Raw genomic sequence first — 24,003 nt, forward strand, 5'->3', positions numbered from 1 at the left:
TGTCTTTCAGGAGTGGTTGTGGTGCCCGTGTTTTGGCTCCTAGAAGTGTTCTCATTGGCCTGACGTGGTCTTCATACATGATCTGCCTTAGCACTGAGTGTGTGGAGGATTTTAAGCACAGGAATTAACTGTGGATTTCATAATATTGATATCTAAACCTCACAAGATGCAACCTAGTGATTAAAAGGACTTAAATTTTAAGACAGTGTTTTGTTTAGACTTTTTAAAAATCAAGTTTTCCTGAAAGGTACAATCCCCCAAATGAATAAATAAACCCATTCTAACAACCCTCTGGGGTCTACAAATGATTATATATTTTTACTAGACATAAAAGTTGAGTTCTAGCTTTACCCTGTACAAGGCACTATAGGGAAATAGTTAAGGCTGGGAAGCTAAACCTCCTGGGATAGCTGTGTAACTACCCTGTCACTGTACTTTACTTCTCTGTGCCTCAGTTTGCTCACCTGTAAACTGGAGATAATAGTTGTAACTTATCTTTAAGATTGAAAGAGTTCATTTGTACACAGTTCTTTGAATGTTTCCAGGCACATAATAATAATAATAATAATAATAATGGCAAGCCCTGGCATTTTTCTTTCTGTAGTTAGTACTCACTTCCTTAGGCTTTGTAATATCCCATTCTTGTTAATGTGAGATGTTAAGTTCACCAACTTTTTCACCAAGAATGGGGACACAGAATGAAAGGCAGCCATCAAGTGTAGTGTGTTCGTTTTCTGTTGGATTTGAGCAAATGTGTATGTGACAGGGAGAATAAAGTGAGAAGAGTGAAAATCCACCAGCATGGCTTTTGTCTCCACAGCCGAAAGAGTGAAACAAGAGAACCTGAACCTAGTCTGTATTCCCACATCCTTCCAGGTATGTCCTGCTTTCCATTCTGTATCTTTGCAGTAGCTGAGGAATCTTCTGCGTCCCTGAGGACATTGTGGTACGGCTTTGGGTTGTGTACCAGGGTTTTTCCAAGTGAGAGGGCTAGCAGCAGAAGAGTTTATTTACTGAGGATTGCTCTTCAGAAGTGTGGCTTTGGGTGCATTCATTTATTCACTGTGAATATTTCAGTGTATCTTGTGTTAGGCATGATGGAATCTATAGAGATGACCAAATGGTCTCTATCCTTAACATTATTTTTATTTATAGATGAAAAAAACTGGGGCAAAGGGCATAGGGCATTAAGTGATGTGTTAGTAATGCAAGTACAGTATTTGCAGTTCATGTCTAATGTTTTTTCACCATAAAATAGTAGAGACTTGTGGAGGAAAGCAGTGGAGCCAGGGAAATGTAGGGAAAAATCAGGGGACAGTAGACTTCAGGAAGGGAAGAAAGAAAGGTGCCCAGGTAGAGCCTTTCCTGCCCATCATCTGGCTATTGTGGGGAGAGGTATATGTTGGAATTGCGGGTGGTTGGTGCTGCCATGACTTTGTGGATTTAGTTTTGGATAGGTAGATCTTGGGAAGAAACTCTTCCAACCTTGGAGGCTCTGCACCCATAGCCTGCAGGTACCTCTGCTGAAGGGAGAGAGTGAAGAACGTGCCTGAGAGATGCCTTTTAAGCCAGGCGGGGACCCTAGCCTATCAGAGTAGGGAGCAGAGGAGGCATTCTGGCTGGACACAGTAGGAAGTTAGGATAGTGATGCCTGGAGTGAAATCTCATTCACTCCAAGGAAGTGAAAGGGACCCTGTACAAGGTGATTGGGCACCCAGGAGACTAAGACAGTACTGTAATTGCTGCTCTAAGCTAGAAAGTGAGTGGTCTCACATCTTGTTTTTGCCTTTGAAATCCTACTGTTCTGAGGAGATGCTTTTAAAATCAGTAGTTGTATGGATTTTCTTGGCCTTTTGAAAAGCTAGGTATATAATTTTCCAAGTGACTTGACCACCTAGTATTTTTCTTATTTAATAAATTATTTTTATATGTATGTGTATATATATATATTTTTACACAGGGGACCTTGTAAGCTCATACATATGCCTGGTGGTTTCGAAAAGGTGCATTTGGGTGAGGTGCAGTGTACAGGCTGAAGAGAGGTCAGTGATGGTCTAGTTATTATCTTCACTGGCTGAATATGATGCCCAGTGTAGGTGTAGAAGAGACATAAGAAAGCCCAGCAAAAAGTAAAAGCTGCAGCTAGCTTGTAAAGTGCCTGATCTTTGACTCTATTCCCCAATTCTCACATAAATCCATTAGCAAAGGCTGAAAGCCTTACTGGTTTAAGATGCTTAAGCATAACTTCTGGTTAACTAAACTGTGCTGACACAGGGTGACTCGTAGAAATCTAGGCTTAAAAGTAAAAGCAATTGAAGAAGAATCCAAACTGAGCAAAAATATCAGTGGCCATACATTGCAGGAGAGATAAACTATAAGTTAATTCAGGCAAGTCAGTAAATAAATAGCAAAAGCAACTCCTCGTGCACCACCAATATCCAGAATTGTTGCAGCATATTATCAAAAGTGTTTATTTTTATTTTTTTCAATTACAGTTGCCATTCAGTATTATTTTGTATTAGTTTTAGGTATACAGCATAGCGATTAGACAGTCATGTACTTTACAAAGCAGTTCCCCAATGTTTTAGATACCTAGTTATTTTAATATTATTGACTATATTTCTTATGCTGTACTTTACATCCCCATAACTATTTTGTATCTACTAAATTGTACTTTTCAATCCCTTTACCTTATTCACCCAATCCCTAACCCCCCTCCCCTGTGGCAAACATCAGTCTGTTCTCTGTATCTACGAGTCTGTTTCTGCTTTGTTTGTTTATTTTGCTCTTTAGATTCCACATGTAAATGAAATCATATGGTATTTGTTCTCTGACTGACTTATTTCACTTAGTGTAATACCCTCTGAGATCCATCCATGCTCTCACAAATGGTAAGGTTCATTCTTTCTTAGGGCTGAGTAATTAATTCTTTTAATTGAAGCTATGCAGTCATGTCTTATATAACCTTTTGGTCAACAGTGGACCACATACACAATACAATCATAGTTTCATAAGGTTATAATTGAGCTGAAAAATTCCTGTTGCCTAGTGACATCACAGCTGTGAATATTGTCATAGTGCAATATATTACTCACATGTTTGTGATGATGCTGGTGCAAATAAAACTGTGCTGCTAGTTGTATAAAAGTGTAGCATGTACAATTACAGTAATAGGCTCTGCCACTCCAACCACCACCATTTATTACTCTTTAGATGGAAATAACTTTATTTATTTATTTTTAGAGAGAGGAAGGGAGGGAGAAAGAGACGGCGAGAAATATCAATGTGCAATAGGAGAGAAACATTGTTGGTTGCCCCTTGTGCACACCCAACTGGGAACGTGGCCCACAACCCAGGCATGTGCCCTGACTAGAAATTGAACCTGCAACCTTTTGGTTCTCAGGCCAGCACTCAATCCATGAGCCACACCTGTCAGGGCTAGATGGAAACAATTTTAAAACTCCTTTAGCTGATTGGATATTTGCTCCAGTATCTCAAGGCATGCTTTCCTTGGTATTTGAATATTTTTTTCAACTTTAGGTAACAATTCTGCACTAAAAGGGTGAATGGAAGATAGCATTTGGTTATCTTTTACCTCCTTGGTCTCACTGTTCACATACTCAGTTTTCTCCCACTCTCCCCTAGAGTTTCATTTTGATAAGGCTTTACTCTATTTTTACAGAATTGTGACCATCCAAACTACAGCTGACCTGTGTAGTGTGCTATGATTACTCTTCCTTACCTGCCCATTATTTTTTTTCTTGAAAGTTAAGTAAATATTGTGGTTTTTGTTTGCTTTTTCGGGGGGGGGGGGGGGGCTTGGTTGTCTATGTACTCCTTACTAATTCAATCCTAAACTATGACCCAAAAACAGTGGCTTAAAAGAGCAAATATTTATTAATCCTCATGATTCCCTGGACTGAGTAGGAAGTTTCTCCTCAGCCCTTTCCAACACAGTGAATATTTCACTCCATCAATTTCATTTTCTTTGTCAAGCCGCTCTGAAGGGTTGGGGTTGTTAATGCTGTAGCAGCTGCTCATGTCTATTATCTTGGGGGTTGCCTTTGTAGTCAGGACATTTCCTTCTCTTGTTTTGGATCCCTTCTATTTTTTGGTCTTGTTCCTCACACATTCCCCACACTCTTGTTTTCTTGAATTTTGGCCAAGCACATCCTTTAGGTAGTTACTTGAGCACATGGGATGCAAATTTGTTGCTGTTTTGGATATCTGAAAATGTATTTATTCTAGCTTCTCTTGAAGTCAGTTATTTGATCAATAGAGAATTCTATGTTAAATCATTTCTTAGAATTTTCAAGGCATTTCTCTATTGTCTTCTGGTTTTCAGTTTGCTGTTGAGGAGCTTGAAGCTATTCTAATTCTTAGTCCTCTGTGTGAAACCTATATTTTATTCTCTCTGAATGCTTATACCCTTATATTATCTGTTCTTTGTCTCCAGTTCTCAAATTTCACCATGTTGTGTTTGGCTTGGTGTGGTTTTATTTTTGTTGGTTTGTTTGTTTTCACTCTGCTGCTCACTTGCTGGGACATTACATTCTGCAAATTCACACTCTTAAGTTTTAGGAATTTTTTTCCCCATTAATGCCTATGATTTTCTTTCCTCTGTTTTCTCTGTTCTTTCTTTCTAGGACCCTTGTGTACTTGGTGCTTGTGGCTTATTTTGTCCTTCGGCCTTGTCTTTTTCTTTCATATGTTTAATTTCAAACAAGAACTCTTTTTGTTTGAAATTAAACAAAAAATTCTGAAATCTTTTTTGTTCCTAGGGGTTCGGTTTTTCAATTTCTTCTCTTACCTCCTTGAGGATATTAATGATAATGATAATTTTCTTTTTACAATCTCTTCTTTTTATATATCTGTTTCTTCAAAGATTTTTTTTCAGGTTTTTGAGGTATAATTTATATATAGTAAAATTTACCCTTTCTAAAGCATATAATTCTGAGTTTTCACAAATATAGTCATATAACAACCAACACAGTCAAAATATTATTAGATTGCTTTGGTCATTTAAAAAATTATATTCCTGTTTTTCTTACTCTCATGTTCTTGGCTGTCTGCTTGCTTTGAAGACTGTTAGGCTAAGAAGTTGATTGGAAACTAGCTCTCAGGATGAGGGTAGTATTTGCACTAGACCTCTCTGTCAAGCCTTTAAATTGGGGAACTTGTGATGTCAGATCATTTGTCTTTTTTCTTGCTGGTTGGTTTTTCCAGAGAAGACTGCCCAGGTCCCTCTTGGAGTGTATGCGTGGCTGCCCATGTCCTGGGAGTCAAGTAGACAAGAGGGCTCGAAGACATCTATTATTATTCTGGATATAAACTTGCTCTTAATTCTCATTTTTAGTATCCTTGTGTAGACAAAAAAGAAGTGTTTAGCATTTTGCAGAATTGACTATGATCATGGGACTTGTTTGCCAATAGAATGTGACCAAATAGTATGATAGAGAGCTTTGTCTTGCATTAAGCATGGCATTCTGCCTCCAGTGAACAAGCCCTGGTGGATGAGTGGCTTATTGGCCCCAGGTATGTGAATGACACTGTTTATACCACCCAGCCCAGACCAGAAGCTTCCCAGTTTGTCCAGGGAATCATGAGAATTAATAAATATTTGCTTTTAAGCCACTGTGTTTTGGGTTAGCTTTCTACACAGTAAAAAGCTCACTGAAGGAGTGCCCCTGCCTTCACCTGTGCCTGGCAACCCAGCCCTGAGACTTACTGTTCCACCCTCTCCGAAGAATAAACGTGGTGCTTTGGGAGTATCAGAGAAGGATGTGGAGGTATAACAGGTTCTTACATAGCCTTTCCACCAGTCCCTTTGCTCTCTCCATCGTCTGCTCCCTGAAGTTCACAATGCCTTTGAGTCATGAATCTTTTGGGAGGTTCTATGTTTATTTGTTTGCTTCTTAGCTTTGTCCAGTACCGGCTTAGGATTTCTTTTTCATGTCTGCCATTTACCATTAATTTGTGCATTAGTTTGTGCTTTTAAGTCTGTTGTTGTCTTCTTTTTTCTTTTTTTAGGTGTATGCCTTTAAGAAAAATTACTTTACCATAGTTTTAGAGAGGTTTTGGGAAAGAGTGAGCTAAATGCTGGAGTTTATATTTCTGTCTTTAATTGGAAATTTGATCCTGCATTCTTAATACAGCATAATCCTCTTAACCCACCTATTTTATGGTGGTAATTAATAGCAACTGCTGGCCAGTTCCAGGAAGTTAGGAGGAGGAGGAACTGTTATTTACAGTTCACAGGGCTTTTAAAAATTTACTTGTTCAGTTACTGTTTTGTTTTTGGTTTTGTCCCTCCCAAGCCCAAACTTATTTTGTGTTAAGTTTAGTCAGGTACAATCTCCTGAAATTAAATAATTCAAAGGAAATAAAAATATTTTAGGCCCTATCTTTTAAACAAGTAAACCTCTAGTAATGTAAAGGATTTATATAGATTTTCCTTTTAAAGTTGGGCTTTGGAAGAAGAAAATAAAGCATTTGAAAGTCAGATTTGGTCTAAGCCAAAAAGTTGTTTATTGATTATGCTGGTTTTCAGTCTGCCTCAGTTAGGTGGTGGAAGGGAAATGTTTTCAGATTTTGTTATGAAATGTATGAAAAACAGAAGGACTGTTAGTCTGTCATTAATCACATGAGACATTTGCGGGGCATCAGTTGTGGGATTGCAGTGAGAAGGCTTTGCTTCCTATCTTTTTTCACAAGCACAGGGTAATCGTTATTAGCTTTCTGGCTCCCTGTGTTGCATGAAACTGACTCAGACAGTGTTGGAGTTTTCGAAGTGGAGTTTTATTCATGCATGCGGACCCAGAGGAGACAGTCTCCAAATTCTGGGCCCTGAGCTTAGGCTGGGGCTTGCTTATATTCTTGTTACAAAGGTGAAAGGAGGAGGGGGAAGGAGTGTAGCTGCTGAAAGCAGGCATACAGAAGCAGAAAGCGGGGGTTAGCGTACGACCTTGAGATAACCGCTTATCCTGGGTATGGCTGCTGTCTGAGAATGGCTGCTGTTCAGCTCTTATCTAAGAATGGCCACTGCTCAGCTATGTCCTGTCACACCTGCATTTTTGAAAGTTGGAAGAGGCAGATGGGGTTTGCTTTCCACCCTCGGGAGACCCCTGAGCTTGTGAGCATGAGTGCTTGGTGTCCAGTAGATGCTGATCCCAGTTGGGTGACTGAGGCTACGTTTGTGCTGACTGAGCCAGTGGTGGGTCTGTACTCCCATGGTAGAGCTGTTATGTTGAATTCAGTGTATTAGTTTACTAGTGCTGCTGTAACAGGGCACCACAAGCTGAGCGGCTTAGAAAACAGATTTACTTTCTCACAGTTCTGGAGGCCAGCACTCTTAAGATGGCAGAGTTGACTCCTTCGCAGGCTGTGAGGGAGAGCCTATTCTGTGCCTGTCTTCTAGCATTTGGTGGTTTGCTGGCCATCTTTGGTGTTGTTTGACTTACAGATGCATCACACTGATTTCTGCCTTCATGTTCACATGACCTTCTCTTTGTATGCGTCTGTCACTATGTGCAAATCTCCCTTTATAAGGAAACCAGAGAGACAGGGTTAGGACTCACCCTAATGATTTCATTTTAACTTGAAATCCTATAGATTACCTCTGTAAGAACCCTATCTCCAAATAAGGTCACACTCTGAGGTACTGGTGGTTAGAACTTTAACATATCTTTTTTTAGGGGAACACAGTTCAACCCTAACACTCAGGCCATTTGTGATTAGGACTTCTCTGTGTGTGCAGGGCCACTTGCAGGGCATCCAGTGAAAGGTGGAGAGACAGGAGAGTTGAAGGATTTGCTAATAGGAGCAAACTTAAAGGGTCTCAACCCAGTGGGATCTTGAGGTCATTGTACAGGGTCCTCCATGTTATGAATGGGTATACATATTGTTTAATGGAAGGACAGATCCTGTGCTTATGTTATTGCTTATTGTTTAGGGAGATGAACATTTGCATGGGGTAGGAGAATCACCAACAGGCCTCCCAGCTGCACAATGTAGACTGTACTTACCTGATGGCCCCCTCATGTGCCAGCCTCTGGTGGTGGTGAGAAAGCTGAGTCAGTTGGATGTAGTGCTTATTGAGGGTGTATATATTTTTATTAGGGACATGGTACATGGGAGGTGTTAGTCACTGTCTCCAATGTCCTAGTGTTACATCTGGCTCTTAAGCACTCTATAAGTGTTTGTTGGATGAATTAATACTACATTTATTTGTATAGTTTGTCACAAATACGTAATAGAGAATAAAGAGGTAATGTGCCTTTTAGAGGAAGGAGAGAGCCTACTCTTTGCCAGGAGAGGGGGAAGTCTTCCTGGAGAGGAGAACCTTTCAGTTGGATATAAAGGGCTGGAGTTTGGAGAAGGTGGTACATTTTAGGTAGAGGAGGAATGCCAAGACCTCAAAGAACTCCTTTTAAAATTGTTACTGTTAATAGATTTATTAATAGCATATTATTATGTTAGATGACTTAGATTCTATTTATAGAATAAATAGAACCCTACTGGATTATTTTCCTTTTTTCTTCTGTCATTCCCCCCATTTTCCCTTTCTTCTAAATCCATTCCTAGTTCCTACACAGGATAGGAAAACAGGTGCCAGTATTTCTGTTCCTCACTCTGTCCCTAACTTAACCACTGTGTGACTTCTCTGGGCATCCATTCTTTAAAACAAAGGCTTTCATTAAGTGACTCCTTTTGGATTGAACTCACAATGACCAGTTATTTACTCAACTGTTGGGTCAATGTGATGCTAACTTTTGTAGAGCAACAGGAATATTTGAAATGTGTTGTGCCATACTCTGATTACAGCCTAGATAGACAACAGGACATCCTTATCAAACAGGAACACTGGCAAGTGGTGCTTTAACCTTAAGAAATGTTAAACTAAAATGGTATATTTACATAGTACCTTTTCCATAGGAATTATGATAGAACATTTCCTAACATCCAGTTTTCACGTAATGCATTTGAATAAAGTTTAGTAGTTTCTAAAGTATGCAACATTAATAGGAAATCATAGTACATCACAGTTTTATTTGCATGATAGCATATCACACTGAACTTATATGCAATTTTTGTCATTTTTCCAACACCGTCTATATTAGCTATATGTTCCTATGGCATAAATTACCCCCAAACTTAGCAGTTTCAAACAACTAAATTTATTATTTTGTAGTTTCAAAGAGTCAGGAATCTGGATAGATGTAATTGGGTCTCTCATGAGGTTACAGTTGAGCTGTTGTTATCTCAAGACAGCATGTCTTCAAGCTCAGTCACATGGGTGTTTGCAGACCTCAGTTCTCCTCAGGCTATTGAGTATCAGGCCTATGCCCAGGGCTGTCTCAGTGTCTTAAGGATGTAGCAGTTGGTTTCCCCAGAGTATGTGGTAAGAGAAGAATGGGGGGAGAAGAAGGAAAAAGGAGGGGAGGATGTTTGAGCATGTCTCACCCCCTGGCCCTCAACCCCAGTTCATCTCTGCAGTACCAGGCCATCTCCCCTGCTGTGTGCTTTTGCTCATACAGGCCAGCCATGGGACATTGTGGGCAGGGATTACCCAATGGCATGAATACTAAGAGGAGGGGATCATTGAGGATCATCTTAGAGGCTTCCTTTCAGATATTCTTAATGTTTTTATAGTCTCAAGTTGTGAATTATAGTGAATTCTCCAGTACTACTTTTGGAGAAATCTAGGAACTTGGAAATAATCCAGCAATACCATTTTTACTCTTGTTTTCTCCATTTTGTGTTTCTTTTTAATAAGAACAAAATCATGTTCTTTTTCTTTTTTGAACTTGCTTTTTTTCAGTCAACATTTTAGCTTGTTATTGTGGAAAATTTTAAACTTCAGAAAGGATAAAGAATAATGTCCATTTCCATGTACCTATCACCCAGTTTGAACTGTTATCAATTTGTGGCCAGATTTTTTTCATCTGTACTTCATCCTCTGTTATTTTGAAACATCCCAGTAATAGTATAAATCAATTGTATATATTTTATTACATCTGAAAAATAGGATTTTAAACATCTCAACAATACTAAAAACGATAACAGTAATTTTTAATAGCATCAAATAAAAATCTAGGGTTCAAAATTCCCCTTTTGTCTTATCCTTAAAATAATTTTTTTACAGTTTGAATCAAGATTTAAATAAGGTCCGTATATTGCAAATTCCAGGGTCTTCGTATTTTATTCTTAGAGTCTTAAGATTTTGGATGTGAAGATTTATGTTGGTCATTTCATCTATCCTCATCATTTTATAGATGAGAAAATTGGCCAGGGTTACATGGCTGGTTCATTTAAGATCGTAACCCAGATTATTAAGAACCTATGATTCTTAATCTCAGGTGCTTTTCACATTAAGAAGAATCTGTTTTCAGGACATGCCTTTGAAAAAAACATTTTCATTCTTTGGTTACTTTGCATATTGTGAACAGTGACATGAACATAAATCCTCATCCCCATTGGATTTGGGTGATCGAGGTTCATGGTGCATTTGTTTCACCTATGAGTCCTGCTCAGGGCCATGTGATGCCGGTCACCACTGCTCTCCCCTTTGGTCAGCCTGGGTTAAAGGTTAATTATTTATAAGACATGTCTATAAAGTCAGCGGTGCCGAGTTTTTCCACAAACATCCTAAATCTCTCCCAGTCTGCTGCTTTCAATATGCCAAACTGCTGGCTTAGCCATTCCAGAAGTCCTGCTTTTATATGGTCTTCTGAGTATGTTTGTTTGTTTGTTTGTTTGTTTGCTTATTTTTACCCAATAGTAGAATAGCCTAGGAATCACTCCGTGTCATTTCATAGTGATCTTCTTCAGTCTTTTTTCCACACTGTTAGATTGTTTTTAAAAAAACCTTTCTAATATTTTACAGATTTGATTCTTATTTTAGGAAGTTTTTAAAAAATACTGTATAAGCAGAAGCTTTAGGAAGCCATAGCACTGTTTTAAATAGCAGGTCACTGCTATTAGATTAGGCACTCTTAGACTGGCACAAGACTGAGTCTTCACTATGTGCTATTTCTCCTCTTCTGGTTCCCAGGATGAATTAACTTAGTTTTTGCCTTTCATGGGTGTACCTCTCCTATCTCTTGGTGATCCAGGTTGGGATTTGGGAGGGAGCATTGGTCAAGACACAGCGTTTGACTTAAAGAGAACAGAATTCTGAAAATTTTTGTCATCTGCTCAGGGTAAATGATTATGTGTGCTTTTTCCTGTCCTCCATAGGCCCGTCAGCTTATCCTACAGTACGGCTTAACTCTCAGCGACCTGGACCGTCACCCTGAGGTAAGAGAGACTACTCTGTCTTCTGTCTCCTTTTTTTATGGCTGTCATTTGTTCATGGGCTCTGGGTATCTTGTTGTGTCTAGGAGACAGGCCATACTAGCTTTTCTTCTGAGACCTTGAGTATTAATCCTGGCTAAGGTCACACAAGGAGAGGTGGTTGATTTCTAGTACATTCCCTTTTGTTTAACCGTTGAGTACTCAATCTGAGTGTGGTGAAGGGGGATTGGACCAGCTTACTCTAGGGCTTTCTTTGGTCTTTGGAGCAAAAATAGTGAGCCTGCCCATGGAGCTTACCACCAAGTGGAAAAAAGAAGTGATCATGTGAGGCACCATGGTCATTTGGAAACAGGTTAAAATTAAGTTTTGTGGCAAAGATGATTGAATACATGGGTAATAGAGGGGAGCTGAAGTTGATAGGGTGAGTAGCATGGTCAGAGTCAGCAATTACTCTTACTATTTACTAGATATTTTGCTTAGTGCAGTACCTATGGCAAATTACTTAAATTCCACTAATCTTTAGGGCAGGTACCATTTTGTATCCATCATTTTCACTGATGTGAAAAAGGCATAGAGAGGGCAAGCCGCTTGCCTAAGGCTATGCTTTTTGTAAGTGGCAAAGCCTTAATATGAATTTTAGTGCTTCTGGCTTTAGAGTGATGCTACTTGGAAGGGTTTTGTGGGAAGAGGTAAAGTTTGAGCAGAGCTAGAAAGGCTTGGTGGTAAGGACAGGAGAGAACATTTTAGAGAGGGATAGATGGAAACCAGAGGAGCAATTGCTACAGGTACGTGGGTACATGTGGACAGTGTCCAGACTGGCTGCAGTGATTAGGACTGAGCGGTGGAATGCTTTGATGCAGTGGCATAAGGGTGCAAAGCTGGATTTGAATGGTTTGGCAGGGTTGTGGTAGCTCCCAAACTAGGCTGGTGATTGGGGCTTGATGGTGCACTAGTAACTTAGTTATGGTACACATGGGCCTCAGAGGGGTTAGCAAGGATCATGGGAAGGGTTGGTTGAGAGAAATCTGGGCAGAGTCAGAACACAGGCTGAGTCAACTGTTCAGTGCTATTAGGAGAGTAGTTTGGGTTGAAGATGGGCCTGCCAATAGAAAGGGTAGCCACCTTCCAGGCCCTGGAGAATCAGTTGCCCAGGCAAAGCCCGGCCCTGGAGTTAGTATAGGGTCAATGGAGGAGCAATGGCTGTACCTTCAGATACAAGGCACATCTGTAAATGGATGGGAGCAAGGGTGCACACCTGAAGCTTTGTAGGCTTTATACCTGTGCCACAGCAGCCATACCAAGCAACTTCTAACTGTACCTTGAACTGAATTTGTACCCTGAGGTTTTCTCTACTGCTATTATTAAAAAACCATACTCAAAACTATCATATTAATCATGCAACATTACCAGGAGTGATAAAAAAATACATAGCTTCTTTGATTTCAAATTTTGAAAATGAGTGAACCAACTTGCCCTTTGACTGCTTTTGGGACTGGTGGTAGAGCTTCCTAATAGAAAAAGTGGGCAAGGCCAGATAGATGCTTTGGCAGTATCATAGTCAGGGTACCTCGGATAATTTCCAATCCCGGATCACATCAAATGTGTGTCAGCTTTATACCTCTTCATTGGGTCTTCTCTTACCCCTCAAAATTGCCTGTTTTTGCCACAATACTAAGGAGAATTTTGAATCAGTGTTTCTGAGTTTTTCTCTATGATCTCCCTTTCTTTCCCCAATGAGATTTTAATACCACAGATATATGTATATATGTGTTACTGTACTCGGGGGTGATGTCACCCACATTGGGATTGCATCATCTCCACAGTTCCAGCTTGTGCACAGAGAAACCCGCCAGTGAGAAAAGGGAGTGTAAGAGCTGGACCCAGGTGTGGTTACCAGGCCCCGTGTTTGTTTCCCAGTGACTCTATAACAGTTTGACCTCTCAGAGCTTCAGTGTCTGGATTGATTAAAAGCAAATAACTGTACCTAGGTAATTGGGATATTGAAGGTCTAATAAGCTATTGCATGCTCAAGCTTTGCACAGAGCTTTCCCTCAAAAGGCTGTTAGTGGTGTTTTTATCTTTCCTTCTGACACAGATTGACCTTGCCATCGATGGTGCTGACGAAGTAGATGCTGACCTCAATCTCATCAAGGGTGGTGGGTGAGTGTTGTGGCAATGTTTTTTGCTGGAGTATCTGCCTGTTAATCCCTAGCAAGGCAGTGGGTTACAAAATAAACAAATTTTCACTGTGATGTACCTGAGTTTGTCTTTCTACTAGGGTATTGATAGCTATGGCTGTAGAGCTACCAAATTGGCATTTCTGGTCATTAGTTGCAAAATCTGGTGACTGGGAACCTGGAGCTCTTCAATGAAATTATTCATCTTAATGGGTTCTCTGTGTCTGCATTTTTCTGATTTCAGCTTTAAAACTCTGCAGGCTAAACCTAGCATATTACTGGGGCTAAATTATTAGGTCTGTGGGCACCAGTGTGTGATCTTTGCTTTAAAGCTGCTCTTACCTCTGAGAACTTAGTGATATATTTATTCATTCATTTATAAAACATTTATTGGATGTTTCTAAGTGTTGATTTGGGGGTTAGGGAAGGGTGAGTTGAAGAAGGTGAATTTTCCTGTTTCATTGGTTCTTAAAATCAAGCAGACTATGAAATGACACAAAATTTGTTTATGTGCTCTCTGCTTTATCACTTTGTCAAATAACCTTTGACCAGGTTGTTCGAAGCTTATTTTATTTCTTAAGCTATAGACCCTGCCCCATTCACTCCATGCTCAGATGACTTCTTCCTAAGCACACCACTGTCCCATTTCTAGGTTTTTTCAGATACAGGCTAAGCTTCCCATTGTTCATTTAGTAGAAGCAGTATATTTTAGCCTCAGTTGCCATAACAAAATACCGTAGCCTAGGTGGCGATAACAACAGAAATTCCTGACAGTTCTGGAGTCACTTTAATTGAAGATGGCTGCCTTTTTTTTTTTTGTCTTCACATAGTGGGGAGAGAGAGTGAGTGAGCTCTCTGGTATCTCTAATCATAAAAACTTTAATCTTATCAGACCAGCGCCTCACCCTTATTACTTCATTTAAGCATAATTACTTCTTCAGAGGCCCCATCTCCAAATACAGTTACGTTGGAGATTAGAACTTCAGCCTTAGAATTTGAGTGGGACACAGTTCAACTCATTGCACAACATGATGGAGTTGGGTCATGTCCCTTAAGATATGAAAAGTAAATTTCTCTTTAAGTGCCAGAATTGGGTTTTCTGTGTCTGACTGGTTCCCAGATAGAGCTTTTGTTTTGCCCATGTGTTCATTTTTTTTTTTTTTTCTATGCCTAGAGGCTGCCTGACTCAGGAGAAGATTGTGGCAGGCTATGCTAGTCGCTTCATCGTGATTGCTGATTTCAGGTATAATGTTTAGTGTCCTAAACTGTCCACCAAGGAGATATGTGAACCCCAGGCCTCATTCCCGTTTCATAGAGGAGGAAATAGAGAACAGGAGGGACTGCCTGATTTTGAGACTTGTGTCTAGGACTTAGGGTAGTGTCTAGGAGGATTTCTATTCAGCCTTTATGCTGAAGGTAGGTATTGGTATTTATGTGTCCTTTGGAATGAGGAGGAAACAGCTTGTGTCCCTTGTTAACAGAGTACATCCTCATATGTCAGTCATTTGATCCACAGAGCCTCAGAGGAAGCAGGGCAAACACTGCTTCCCATGGGCAATGACTCAGCATGCATTGCCTCCTTTTGGGGTCACATGTGGCTTGTGTTGTAGATGGTCTTGGTCCTGCCTCTCAGATTCTTCTTCAATGTATCTGGTAGAAGGCACTTGTGCTGAGCATGTTAATTTAGAGGGGGAAGAAAGTATTTACTTTTGAAAAATAGCTGTAGGAAGAACTTAAATAATAAACACCTGTATACCACACAAAGCTAGTCATATCATATTTTAACATTTTTGTCATAGTTACTTCAAATACATTTAAAACCTCTGTATACTTACCCTTGCTTGCCTCCTGTGCCCTTTCACCATATAATTAACCCCATTCCTGAATTTGGTGTTTATCTGTACCATTGAGCCTATTATATTTGTCATAGTTTTTGACTCTTTACTTCCAGGAAAGATTCAAAAAACCTTGGGGATCAGTGGCACAAGGGAATTCCCATTGAGGTCATCCCTATGGCTTATGTCCCAGTGAGCCGAGCAGTGATTCAGAAGTTTGGAGGTGTGGTTGAACTTCGCATGGCTGTCAACAAGGCAGTAAGTGGCCATGGAGGTTTCTGAAGGATGTGCCACGTTCTCAGTGTTGTATCAGCACTTGTGATGTAAAAGCTCTTTAGCGTTTACAGGTTCTCAGTGTTCTTTCTTCTTCAGTTAGGTCACCCATGCCTGAACTGTGCAGTAGGCTTTTATTTATTTTATTTTATTATTTAATTTAATTTAATTTTTTGCTTCAGTTGGATCTTTTATTATTTTAAATGATTTTATTTAAAATAATTCAAATTATTTCATTATAATAAATGGATGATTATTTAAATAATTATAAATAAACAATTATTAAATTAGTATTTACTACTTTAAATGATTTTATTTAAAATAATTTAAATTGTTTTATTATTTGTAAAAATACAAACATTTTTTCACAGATGGTAGCACAGTTACTGTCACAAGCATATGTCAATTTTGCAAAGAAAGAATATGCTACAAGTTGTGCTGTTCTTCTTTTCAATAGCATTCTGGCAAAAATTAGAGACATTTTTAATTACCTCAAGCATTTAACAAACAGTAAATTCTACTTTCTGCCTTTGGTTAAATAAATGGGGTCTTTCGGTGAAATGGTGGGAAATAGATAATGAGAAGCCTGCTTCTTAAAACGGCCTTTGGCTCCAACAACTGTCAGCCCCTTTGATTGCCACTGAACTTCTCAGCTATTTTCTGTAGTTCCCTTCGATTGCTACTGAACTTTTCAGCTATTTTCAAATCCACTATAGCCAAGTTTTCAAGTTCTTTTTCCTGGATCCACCTCAGAAGAAGATGGAATAGAAAGGGCTTCTACTTAACTAAAAGGCTCGCTGTGGGCCTCCTGGTTGGGTTCCTGCAGTATGTAATTGCATGTCACAAACACATGGCAGCTCTAAAGCATTGTTTTCTGACTGGTTGTCTGGAGTGGCTTCCTGAGTTGCCATAGTCCACTTGGCAAGAGCAGCAAATTGGAATCCAGAAGCCTATATACTTATTTGAAATAAGTTTCTTTGTTTATTTTTAGAGTGCTAGCTCTATTCAAACTCTTGTAGATAAGACTTAATGCAGCTTGAGGGACTGACACTCCTCATACCTGAAGTCTGGACCACCCTGATTAACATCTACTAAACCTGGGCTTTGGGAAACCCCCTGGGGCATAAAGTTTTCCAGGTTTCCTGGTATAATTTTCTTTTTTCTTCCTCTTTCCTCATTCTGGTTAAATTTAATAGGAAGTAGAATTTCTTGGGGGATGTGAACCCTTCCTCAGGAATACACTCCAGATAATTAATCCAAATGGTTTTCTTCAGCTTCTAAAGTGGGTTACAATGAACTTTCTTACCCATAAATAAAAAAATCTAAAGTAATAATCCAAAAACTAACTATAGTGTAAATATACCTATATAGTATAAATATAACTATTATATATAACTATATAAAAAGCTTAGGAGATGTAGAAAAAAAGATTAACAGTAACTCTTCCTTGATACATTTTTTTAAATTATATTTTATTGATTATGCTCTTGCAGTTGTCCTGATTTTTCTTCCTTTGCCCCCCTCCACCCAGCACCCCCTGCTCCCTTGGGCAACCTGCCCACCGTTGTTCATGAGTCCTACATATAAGTTGTTTGATTGCTCCATTTCCTATACTGTACTTTACATCCTCACAGCTATTCTGTAACTACCTATTTGTACTACTTAATCTCCTTACCTCTTCACCAATTCTCCCTCTTCCCCCTCCCATCTGGAAAACCATCTGGTAACTACTTTCTTTATTCTTGCTGCTTTTAAAAGTCTCTCTCTATTTTTAACCTTTGGCCTTTTAATTATGAGGTGTCTTGGAGTGGGCCTGTTTGCATCCATTATAATTGGGACTTTATGCTTCCTGGACTTGCATGTCTATTTCCTTCACTGAATTAGGGAAGTTTTATTTCATTATTTTTTTCAGATAGATTTCCAATTTCTTGGTGTTCCTCTTCACCTTCTGGCACCCCCATGAGGCAAATGTGGGACCTCTTGAAGTTGTCCCAGAGGATGTTTATACTATCCTCATTTTTTTGGCTTCTTTTTCTTGTTCTGAGTAATTGTTTTTTGCTTCTTTGTATTACATATTATTGATTTGATTCTCAGCTTCATCCACTCTACTGTTGTTTCCTTGTAAATTGTTCTTCATTTCAATTAGTGTATCCTTCATTTCTGACTCGGTCTTTTTTATGCTGTTGAGGTCCTCATAAGTTTCTTGAGTATCCTTATAACCAGTATTTTGAACTTCGCATTTGGTAGACTGCTTATCTCCATTTTGTTTAGCTTTTTTTCTGGAATTTTGATCTGTTCTTTTATTTGGGCCATATTTCTTTGTGTCCTTGTTTTGGCAGACTCCCTGTGTTTGTTTCTTTGTATGAGGTAGGGTTGCTTTGACACTCCATGTCTTAGTAGTATGGCCTAATTTAGTAGGTGTCCCGAAGGATCCAGAGGCACACCTCCCCTATCCCACAAGATGTGTACTTGAGGTGCACCCTTTGTGTGGTCTGAGTATACCCTCCTCTTGTAGTTGAGTCTTGGTTGCTTTTGGCAGGTCAATGGGAGAGATTTACCCAGACCAGTCAGCTGCAAAGACTGGCTGTGACCACTGACCACCAACCTCCACCCTCCATGGAGGATCAGCTGTGCACAGGGTGCAGGGGCAGGGTGGTGGTGCTCCGATGTAGTTAGTACCTGTCCACTGGGTGTGTTGGCCCTGGGGTTTCCTGGGTGATACAGGCCAAGGTCAGCCCCCACCCATGTTTTGCCCAGGGCACCGTGCCTGCTCCTTAAAGCAATCTGAGATGGCTGCTACTTGTGCTGGGCTTGGAGATTCCTAGGTGAAACCAAGCTGTGACTAATCTGGCTACAGCCAGGGCTCACTGAAGCCAGCTGTTGCTTGTTTGATAGGATTTAGGAGCCAAGACCACCCATTCCCATGGAAAAGCAGCTAGGATGGGCCCATAAATTGGGTGGGGCAGAGCCTCTGGGGATCTCCAAGGCTATCAAAGTGTTAGTCAGGTTGATGGAGTCTTAGATATGGCACCAGCTCTGTGGGGGTAGGGTTTAGCAAAGGGACAATGGCCTATGCTCACCTTCATGCCAGAGACATCAGTTTTTCCTTGTATACCACTGGTGCTGTTCAAGCTGCTACCCTGGTGCTGGAGCTCAGAGGGAATAAGTCTGAGTAGATGAGTCCATGTTGTGGGTTCTTTAAGAGGAACTGCTTGGGTCTCTAGAATTTTTTTCCACTGACTCAATCCTGCTGGTTTTTGCAGCCAGAAGTTGTGGGTTCCTGTCTTCCTGGCACTGGAATCCTGGACTAGGGGACCTGGTGTGGGTCTAGGACTCCTCACTCCCAAGATATCCCTCCTGTAGTTTGTGGTTCTCAGAATTCCATTCGGCCTGATTTCGGATGTTCCTGAATGATGGTTCTATATTTTATTTTATATTTTTTAAGATTTTATTTATTTACTTTTAGAGAGAGGGATGGGAGGGGGAGAGAAACAGCAATGTTTGAGAGAACATCAATCAGTTGTCTCTCATGCCCACAACCCAGACATGTGCCCTGACTGGGAATTGAACTCGAGACCTTTCTGTTTGCAGGCCAGTGCTCAATCCACTGAGCTACACTGGCCACTGTAATTGTTCTGTATTTTAGTTGTAATTTTGATGTGGTTACACAAAGAGGTGAGTCATGTCTCCCTATAATGCCATCTTGACCAGAAGTTCCACATTTTTGTTTTGATGTGTTTTTTTCCTGGTGCTTTTGTGACTTTTTAAAATCATTGTCCTAATCATAGTGGTCGTATAGGTCTTTGACTCTGGCTGCCTTTGTAGATGGAAGGCCAGGAGGAGAATGTTGGAGGTTCCCTCTCATAGCTGGTGTTATTACAGATGAGCCTCAGCATCCTACCTTAATGGAGGTCTTAACTGAGCACCTACCTTCTCCAGTCTGCAGAGGAGCTCTCATTTCTTTGCCTTTGACTAGTGTTCTGTCACATTCGTTGTCCTAAGCATTTTCTAGTGCTCAAAGCTGTTGAGGAATTCTGGATTAATTAACTAAAACTACCTGCTACCTATTTGACCTCAGAAACCATCTCTGCTTTCTATCTTTTTGATGGGACTGCCTGATTGAAAGTTGAAATAACATTGTCTCATTTTACATTATTCATGGTACTTAATGTGAAACCCTTGAGACTATTGTGCCCTTTGGTAGCCTGTTCTGTTACTGTAGTCTTCAGTCTAATAATAGCTGAGAATTGTCGAGCTTTTACCATGAGCACTCCCTGTGGTCATGTGATTTATATATAGGCTGCTTGTGAAGTGTGGATTATTGCCTCCCTTCTGGCTGTTGAGAATTTGAGGCTCATGGAAATTAATGGCTCCCTCTGAGGCCTGGAGCTTTGTGGCGTCAGGACTCAGATTCTGACTCCAAGTTCTTCTCATTACTGCCTCTCAGCACTGCCTTCTAGAGAGCTTGAGGTGGGAGTACTACCTGGAGTGAGTTGATTAGGATATTTGTCTTTGGTTATTGCCTTCACTTTCCTGTCTGTCTCTTCTTATCTGTGTCTTCATGCCTGGTAAATATGGAAAATTATCTCCTAGGGTCCTGTGGTGACAGATAATGGGAACTTTATCCTGGACTGGAAGTTTGACCGGGTGCACAAATGGAGTGAAGTTAACACAGCTATCAAAATGATTCCAGGTAATGTGAGTGATGTTCACCTTTTCTGCATAGAGCCTTTCCTCCCAGAACCTCTGCTTAAGCAGCAGGGAATATTTATAGATATAGACCATAGGCAAGTTATTGTGCTACATGTTATAGGGAATGCTCCCGCCTAGAGAACACAATTTAAACCTGAGGAGAACTTTGGCTATTTAGAAGGCATGTCTACAGATAAGATGCCATGTGTTAAATTCTGCTAGAGGAATACCAAGAGTCTAGAGTGCATAGAAGTTATTTCTTTTGGGGAATGTAGGGAGGTATTATGGGAAAGAGGTGGCTTTTGAGGTATGCCTCAGCATAGTGCAATCTAGACACTGCACTAAGTGTTTAAGAGTCTCATTTGACTCCCCAGTTTGATTGCATAGTTACAGAGAGGACAGAGATTGAAGAAGGTTAAAGGATTTGCCCAAGGGCTGCAACACCAAGGTGGGAGCCCCAGGTTGCCTCTAGACCCTGAATTTTCAGTCCTTCCTTCTTTGAGAGGCAGGTCAGAGAGGGTGTTGTGTGACATGAACATTTGAAGCAGTGGAGAGCATCTGGTGTACCTTTTATTAGGGGTCTACAGCTGGGTAAGCAGTGTAGAGGTGAGTTATGAGTGTGGGCTGGAGTAGATATTAAGGTCTCATACAAGGGGATGAAAAGGAGGAGGGAGAGGTGAGAAATATTCGTGTTATGATATTGTGAGACTAATATTCTAACTGGGAATACTTCATGACAAGGAGTATTTGTGGGCCATAACTGATAAGATGGATAAGGTCAGTTTAGCAGATAATAGTGGCTGAGAGTAGATCCTGGAGCGAACTGCCTGAGAGAGGGTCCTAACCCAGCCTTGCTCTGTCATTGTGGCTTCTGTGCAGGTAATACCTCTTCCTCAGTGAAAGAGGCTCATTCTAACACCTACCTCTTAGGATTGTAGGAGGACTCAATGAATTAAATGGTGATCAGTGCACAAGGCAGTGTTTGTTGAATGAATATATCCCTAGGAAAGAAAGGATACTCTATCTTCATTGATTAATATGCTAGATTCTGAGTTATCCATGCTATTTGGGATTGAAAATAGTATGAGTATATGCTATGTAACAAAGAGCTAATTTTTCCAACCTTACTTTTTAGCTAACTATTTTTAGTCTCCCATTGACAATTTTATATCAGATTTCTTAAATCAAAAAGATGATCTGAGTCCTGGCTGGTGTGGCTTACTGGATTGAGCACCAGCCGGCGAACCAAAGAGTTCCCAGTTCAATTCCCAGTCAGGGCACATGCCTGGGTTGCAGGCCAGGTCCTCAATAGAGGGCATGTAAGAGGCAACCACACATTGATGTTTTTCTCCCTCTCTTTGTTCCTCCCTTCTCCCCTCTCTAAAAATAAATAAATAAATAAAATCTTTTTTAAAAAATGAGCTGAATTGTGTTTATTCTCTCAGTGTTATCTTTTTGTTGGAAGAATCAAAGAGCAAAGAAGGCAGGATGAAGAGAAGACATACAGGTCACTGTTAGTAAAATGGGGGCATTTACCTTAACAATAATGCAGACAAACCCAGGGGACCAGGTAGGAAATGCCTCACCAGTGTCAGCACTGCTCCTCTGTAGGACGGTTTCTTATAGTACCCACTAGAGTAAGCTGATTGCTCCTCCTCAGACCTTTCTTGGCTCTGGAGCCATTGAGATGTCCTTCATGAGAAACTTTCTTCCATACTTTGCTCTCCACCTCAGCAAGTACCAGTTACATCCTAGAGATGGTTAGAGGTTTGTTAATATAAGAAACATTCAAACCTGGAAAGAATTTTTGTGAGTTTATTTGAGGCAAATTGATGATACTTGTCAGGAAGCAAAACCTGAACAAGTTGACAAAATGCTTAGGAAAAATGACAATTTTGCACCTTATACATGGATCACAATCAAAGGAGAAGGCATAAGGGGATTACATGAAATCCATTGGTGATAGATTAGGGAGGTGGGAGAAAACAAAGCGGGGAAACCTGGGGCTGGATAAAAGTAAAATGAGACACATACTTCTTTTACACAGGTGGGTACAGGATCCTTAACAGTCAACAACTAACATGATAATAACAATGAGGGGATTTGTGGTCTCTGCTGTGTTATGGTTGTTGTACCTGGAGGGGTCTGGAAAAAGGGAAGTTATCTTGACATTCCTAAGGTATGTTATTGTAGATGCAAAGGGGCAGTAGACAGGGTCAATTAAGATAGATTGACTTTTATCAGGGAAGATTTAAGCCAAAGGCATGACTACTTGCCATGAACTGATTTTAGTTACTAAGTTTTAATTTTAGACCATCCTTTGTGGTTACTTTAGATCTTCAGCTTTGCAGGATTGTCATTCAGGCCCCCTAACCTTGTGAGGCTTAGCATGTGGTTCCTTTTCTTCCATAGTTTTAAGAACTTAAAATGAAAAAAATGAAAAGTGAGAGGCATTAAATTATTTAGTACAGTGCTGGTCATACCTGTGGTTTGTTTTATCTTTTCTCTTCCCAATTTGGCCCATTATAATGATTGCTGCTGGGCCAAGATCAAAGGAGGAGAAGCAGGGCAAGTTTCCCTCTCTGTCCCTGTTCCCCTGACCTTGTCCCATGTGCATTTGTGAAGTAACTTGGAGGATAGCTGAAGTGTGCATTCCCTTGGGTGTTCCATTGAGTTATACCCAGAACAGACAGGCACTATAGAAGGGTCAAAGCTACTGGAGTTCTTCCACTGTGTTCGCATTGAGCTACCTCTGCTCCTGCCACTTTATGAAGGATGGTGGGGTCAGTAATTTCCTTCATCTCAGTGACCTGAGGAGAGGTTGCTTTCATATCAGATCTTAGGCTACTGCCATTTGTCTGCTCTTTTTTAAAAAACATTCTCTGAATCTGTTCTGACTTGTCTTAAATCAGATGGAAGCTGTCACCTTGTATTACAGAATGTTTGAAAAGGATGGGTCTTGAGTGGCCACTTATTTTTGGGAGGCTATAGTCATGTTGGCACAGTTTACTGCCAGGACCTTTGTGTTTCAGCAGGTTCTCTACCTGGTGGCTTTTCATTGAAGATAGGTGATTTTATTTGTTTATATATTGGAGGAGTGTCTCTGGAAGTTTTGATTTTATTTATCTTTTTGAATTTATATAGTTTAATATTATAAGAGTAATCAGTGAAAAGTCTCTTCTACCCCTTCAACTTTCCCTGTTGAGAGTCAGCCAGTATTACCAAAATGTATCTTTTTGAGTTATTCTTTGGTCAACAAATCAACCCTGCCCTCGCCCTACTTCTTTTCACACAAGTGGAAGCATGCTACATACAGGTTTTGATTCCTAGTTTTTCCTGTCTTGGAGATCATACATAACAGTTCAAAAAGCTTCCTCGTTCATTTTAAAATAACTGTGACTAGCCCCGTGCTCCTGACTCCCTGTCGCCCCGCTTTGCCAAGCTTTCATCCTGCTGGCTTTAGCCAGCCTGGGCTCTTATTACAGTCTTAAGCGGCTCTCTAGGAGGTCTGGGTAGGCTGGTGGTATTGGAGACAGATAGGGAAACTCTTGAGTTGTGTGGCTTTCAGGCAAGGCCATGTTTCCCCAGTACCCTGAGTGGTGACCCCGTTCCTGTGCAGACCCCTTCTTCCACATGGCTGGCCTTGGTATACACTGAGGCTTTTTCTGAGCGACTGCAGACCTAGCCCTGGTGCCGAGTTTGATCTGTCCAACCTGATGAACACCACCTGC

The 24,003-nt window shown here is 40.4% G+C and overlaps 1 protein-coding gene across 3 annotated transcripts in view; it reads left to right on the plus strand.

Annotated features, from left to right (window-relative positions):
• The window catches only part of RPIA (ribose 5-phosphate isomerase A), a 37,072-nt gene that overhangs the window by 8,910 nt on the left and 4,159 nt on the right, over window positions 1-24,003 (plus strand). Inside the window, exons 3-8 of one of the 3 annotated variants that reach the window (XM_028513924.2) lie at window positions 821-876; window positions 11,239-11,298; window positions 13,391-13,455; window positions 14,647-14,715; window positions 15,424-15,565; window positions 20,174-20,273. In XM_028513924.2, the coding sequence (XP_028369725.1) occupies window positions 821-876; window positions 11,239-11,298; window positions 13,391-13,455; window positions 14,647-14,715; window positions 15,424-15,565; window positions 20,174-20,273 (492 nt within the window). The remainder of the gene's footprint in view (window positions 1-820; window positions 877-11,238; window positions 11,299-13,390; window positions 13,456-14,646; window positions 14,716-15,423; window positions 15,566-20,173; window positions 20,274-24,003) is intronic. The other 2 variants (XM_036026655.1, XM_036026654.1) reach the window with 2 other exon arrangements.

Source organism: Phyllostomus discolor, chromosome 5, assembly GCF_004126475.2.
Source record: "Phyllostomus discolor isolate MPI-MPIP mPhyDis1 chromosome 5, mPhyDis1.pri.v3, whole genome shotgun sequence".
NCBI lineage: Eukaryota > Metazoa > Chordata > Mammalia > Chiroptera > Phyllostomidae > Phyllostomus > Phyllostomus discolor.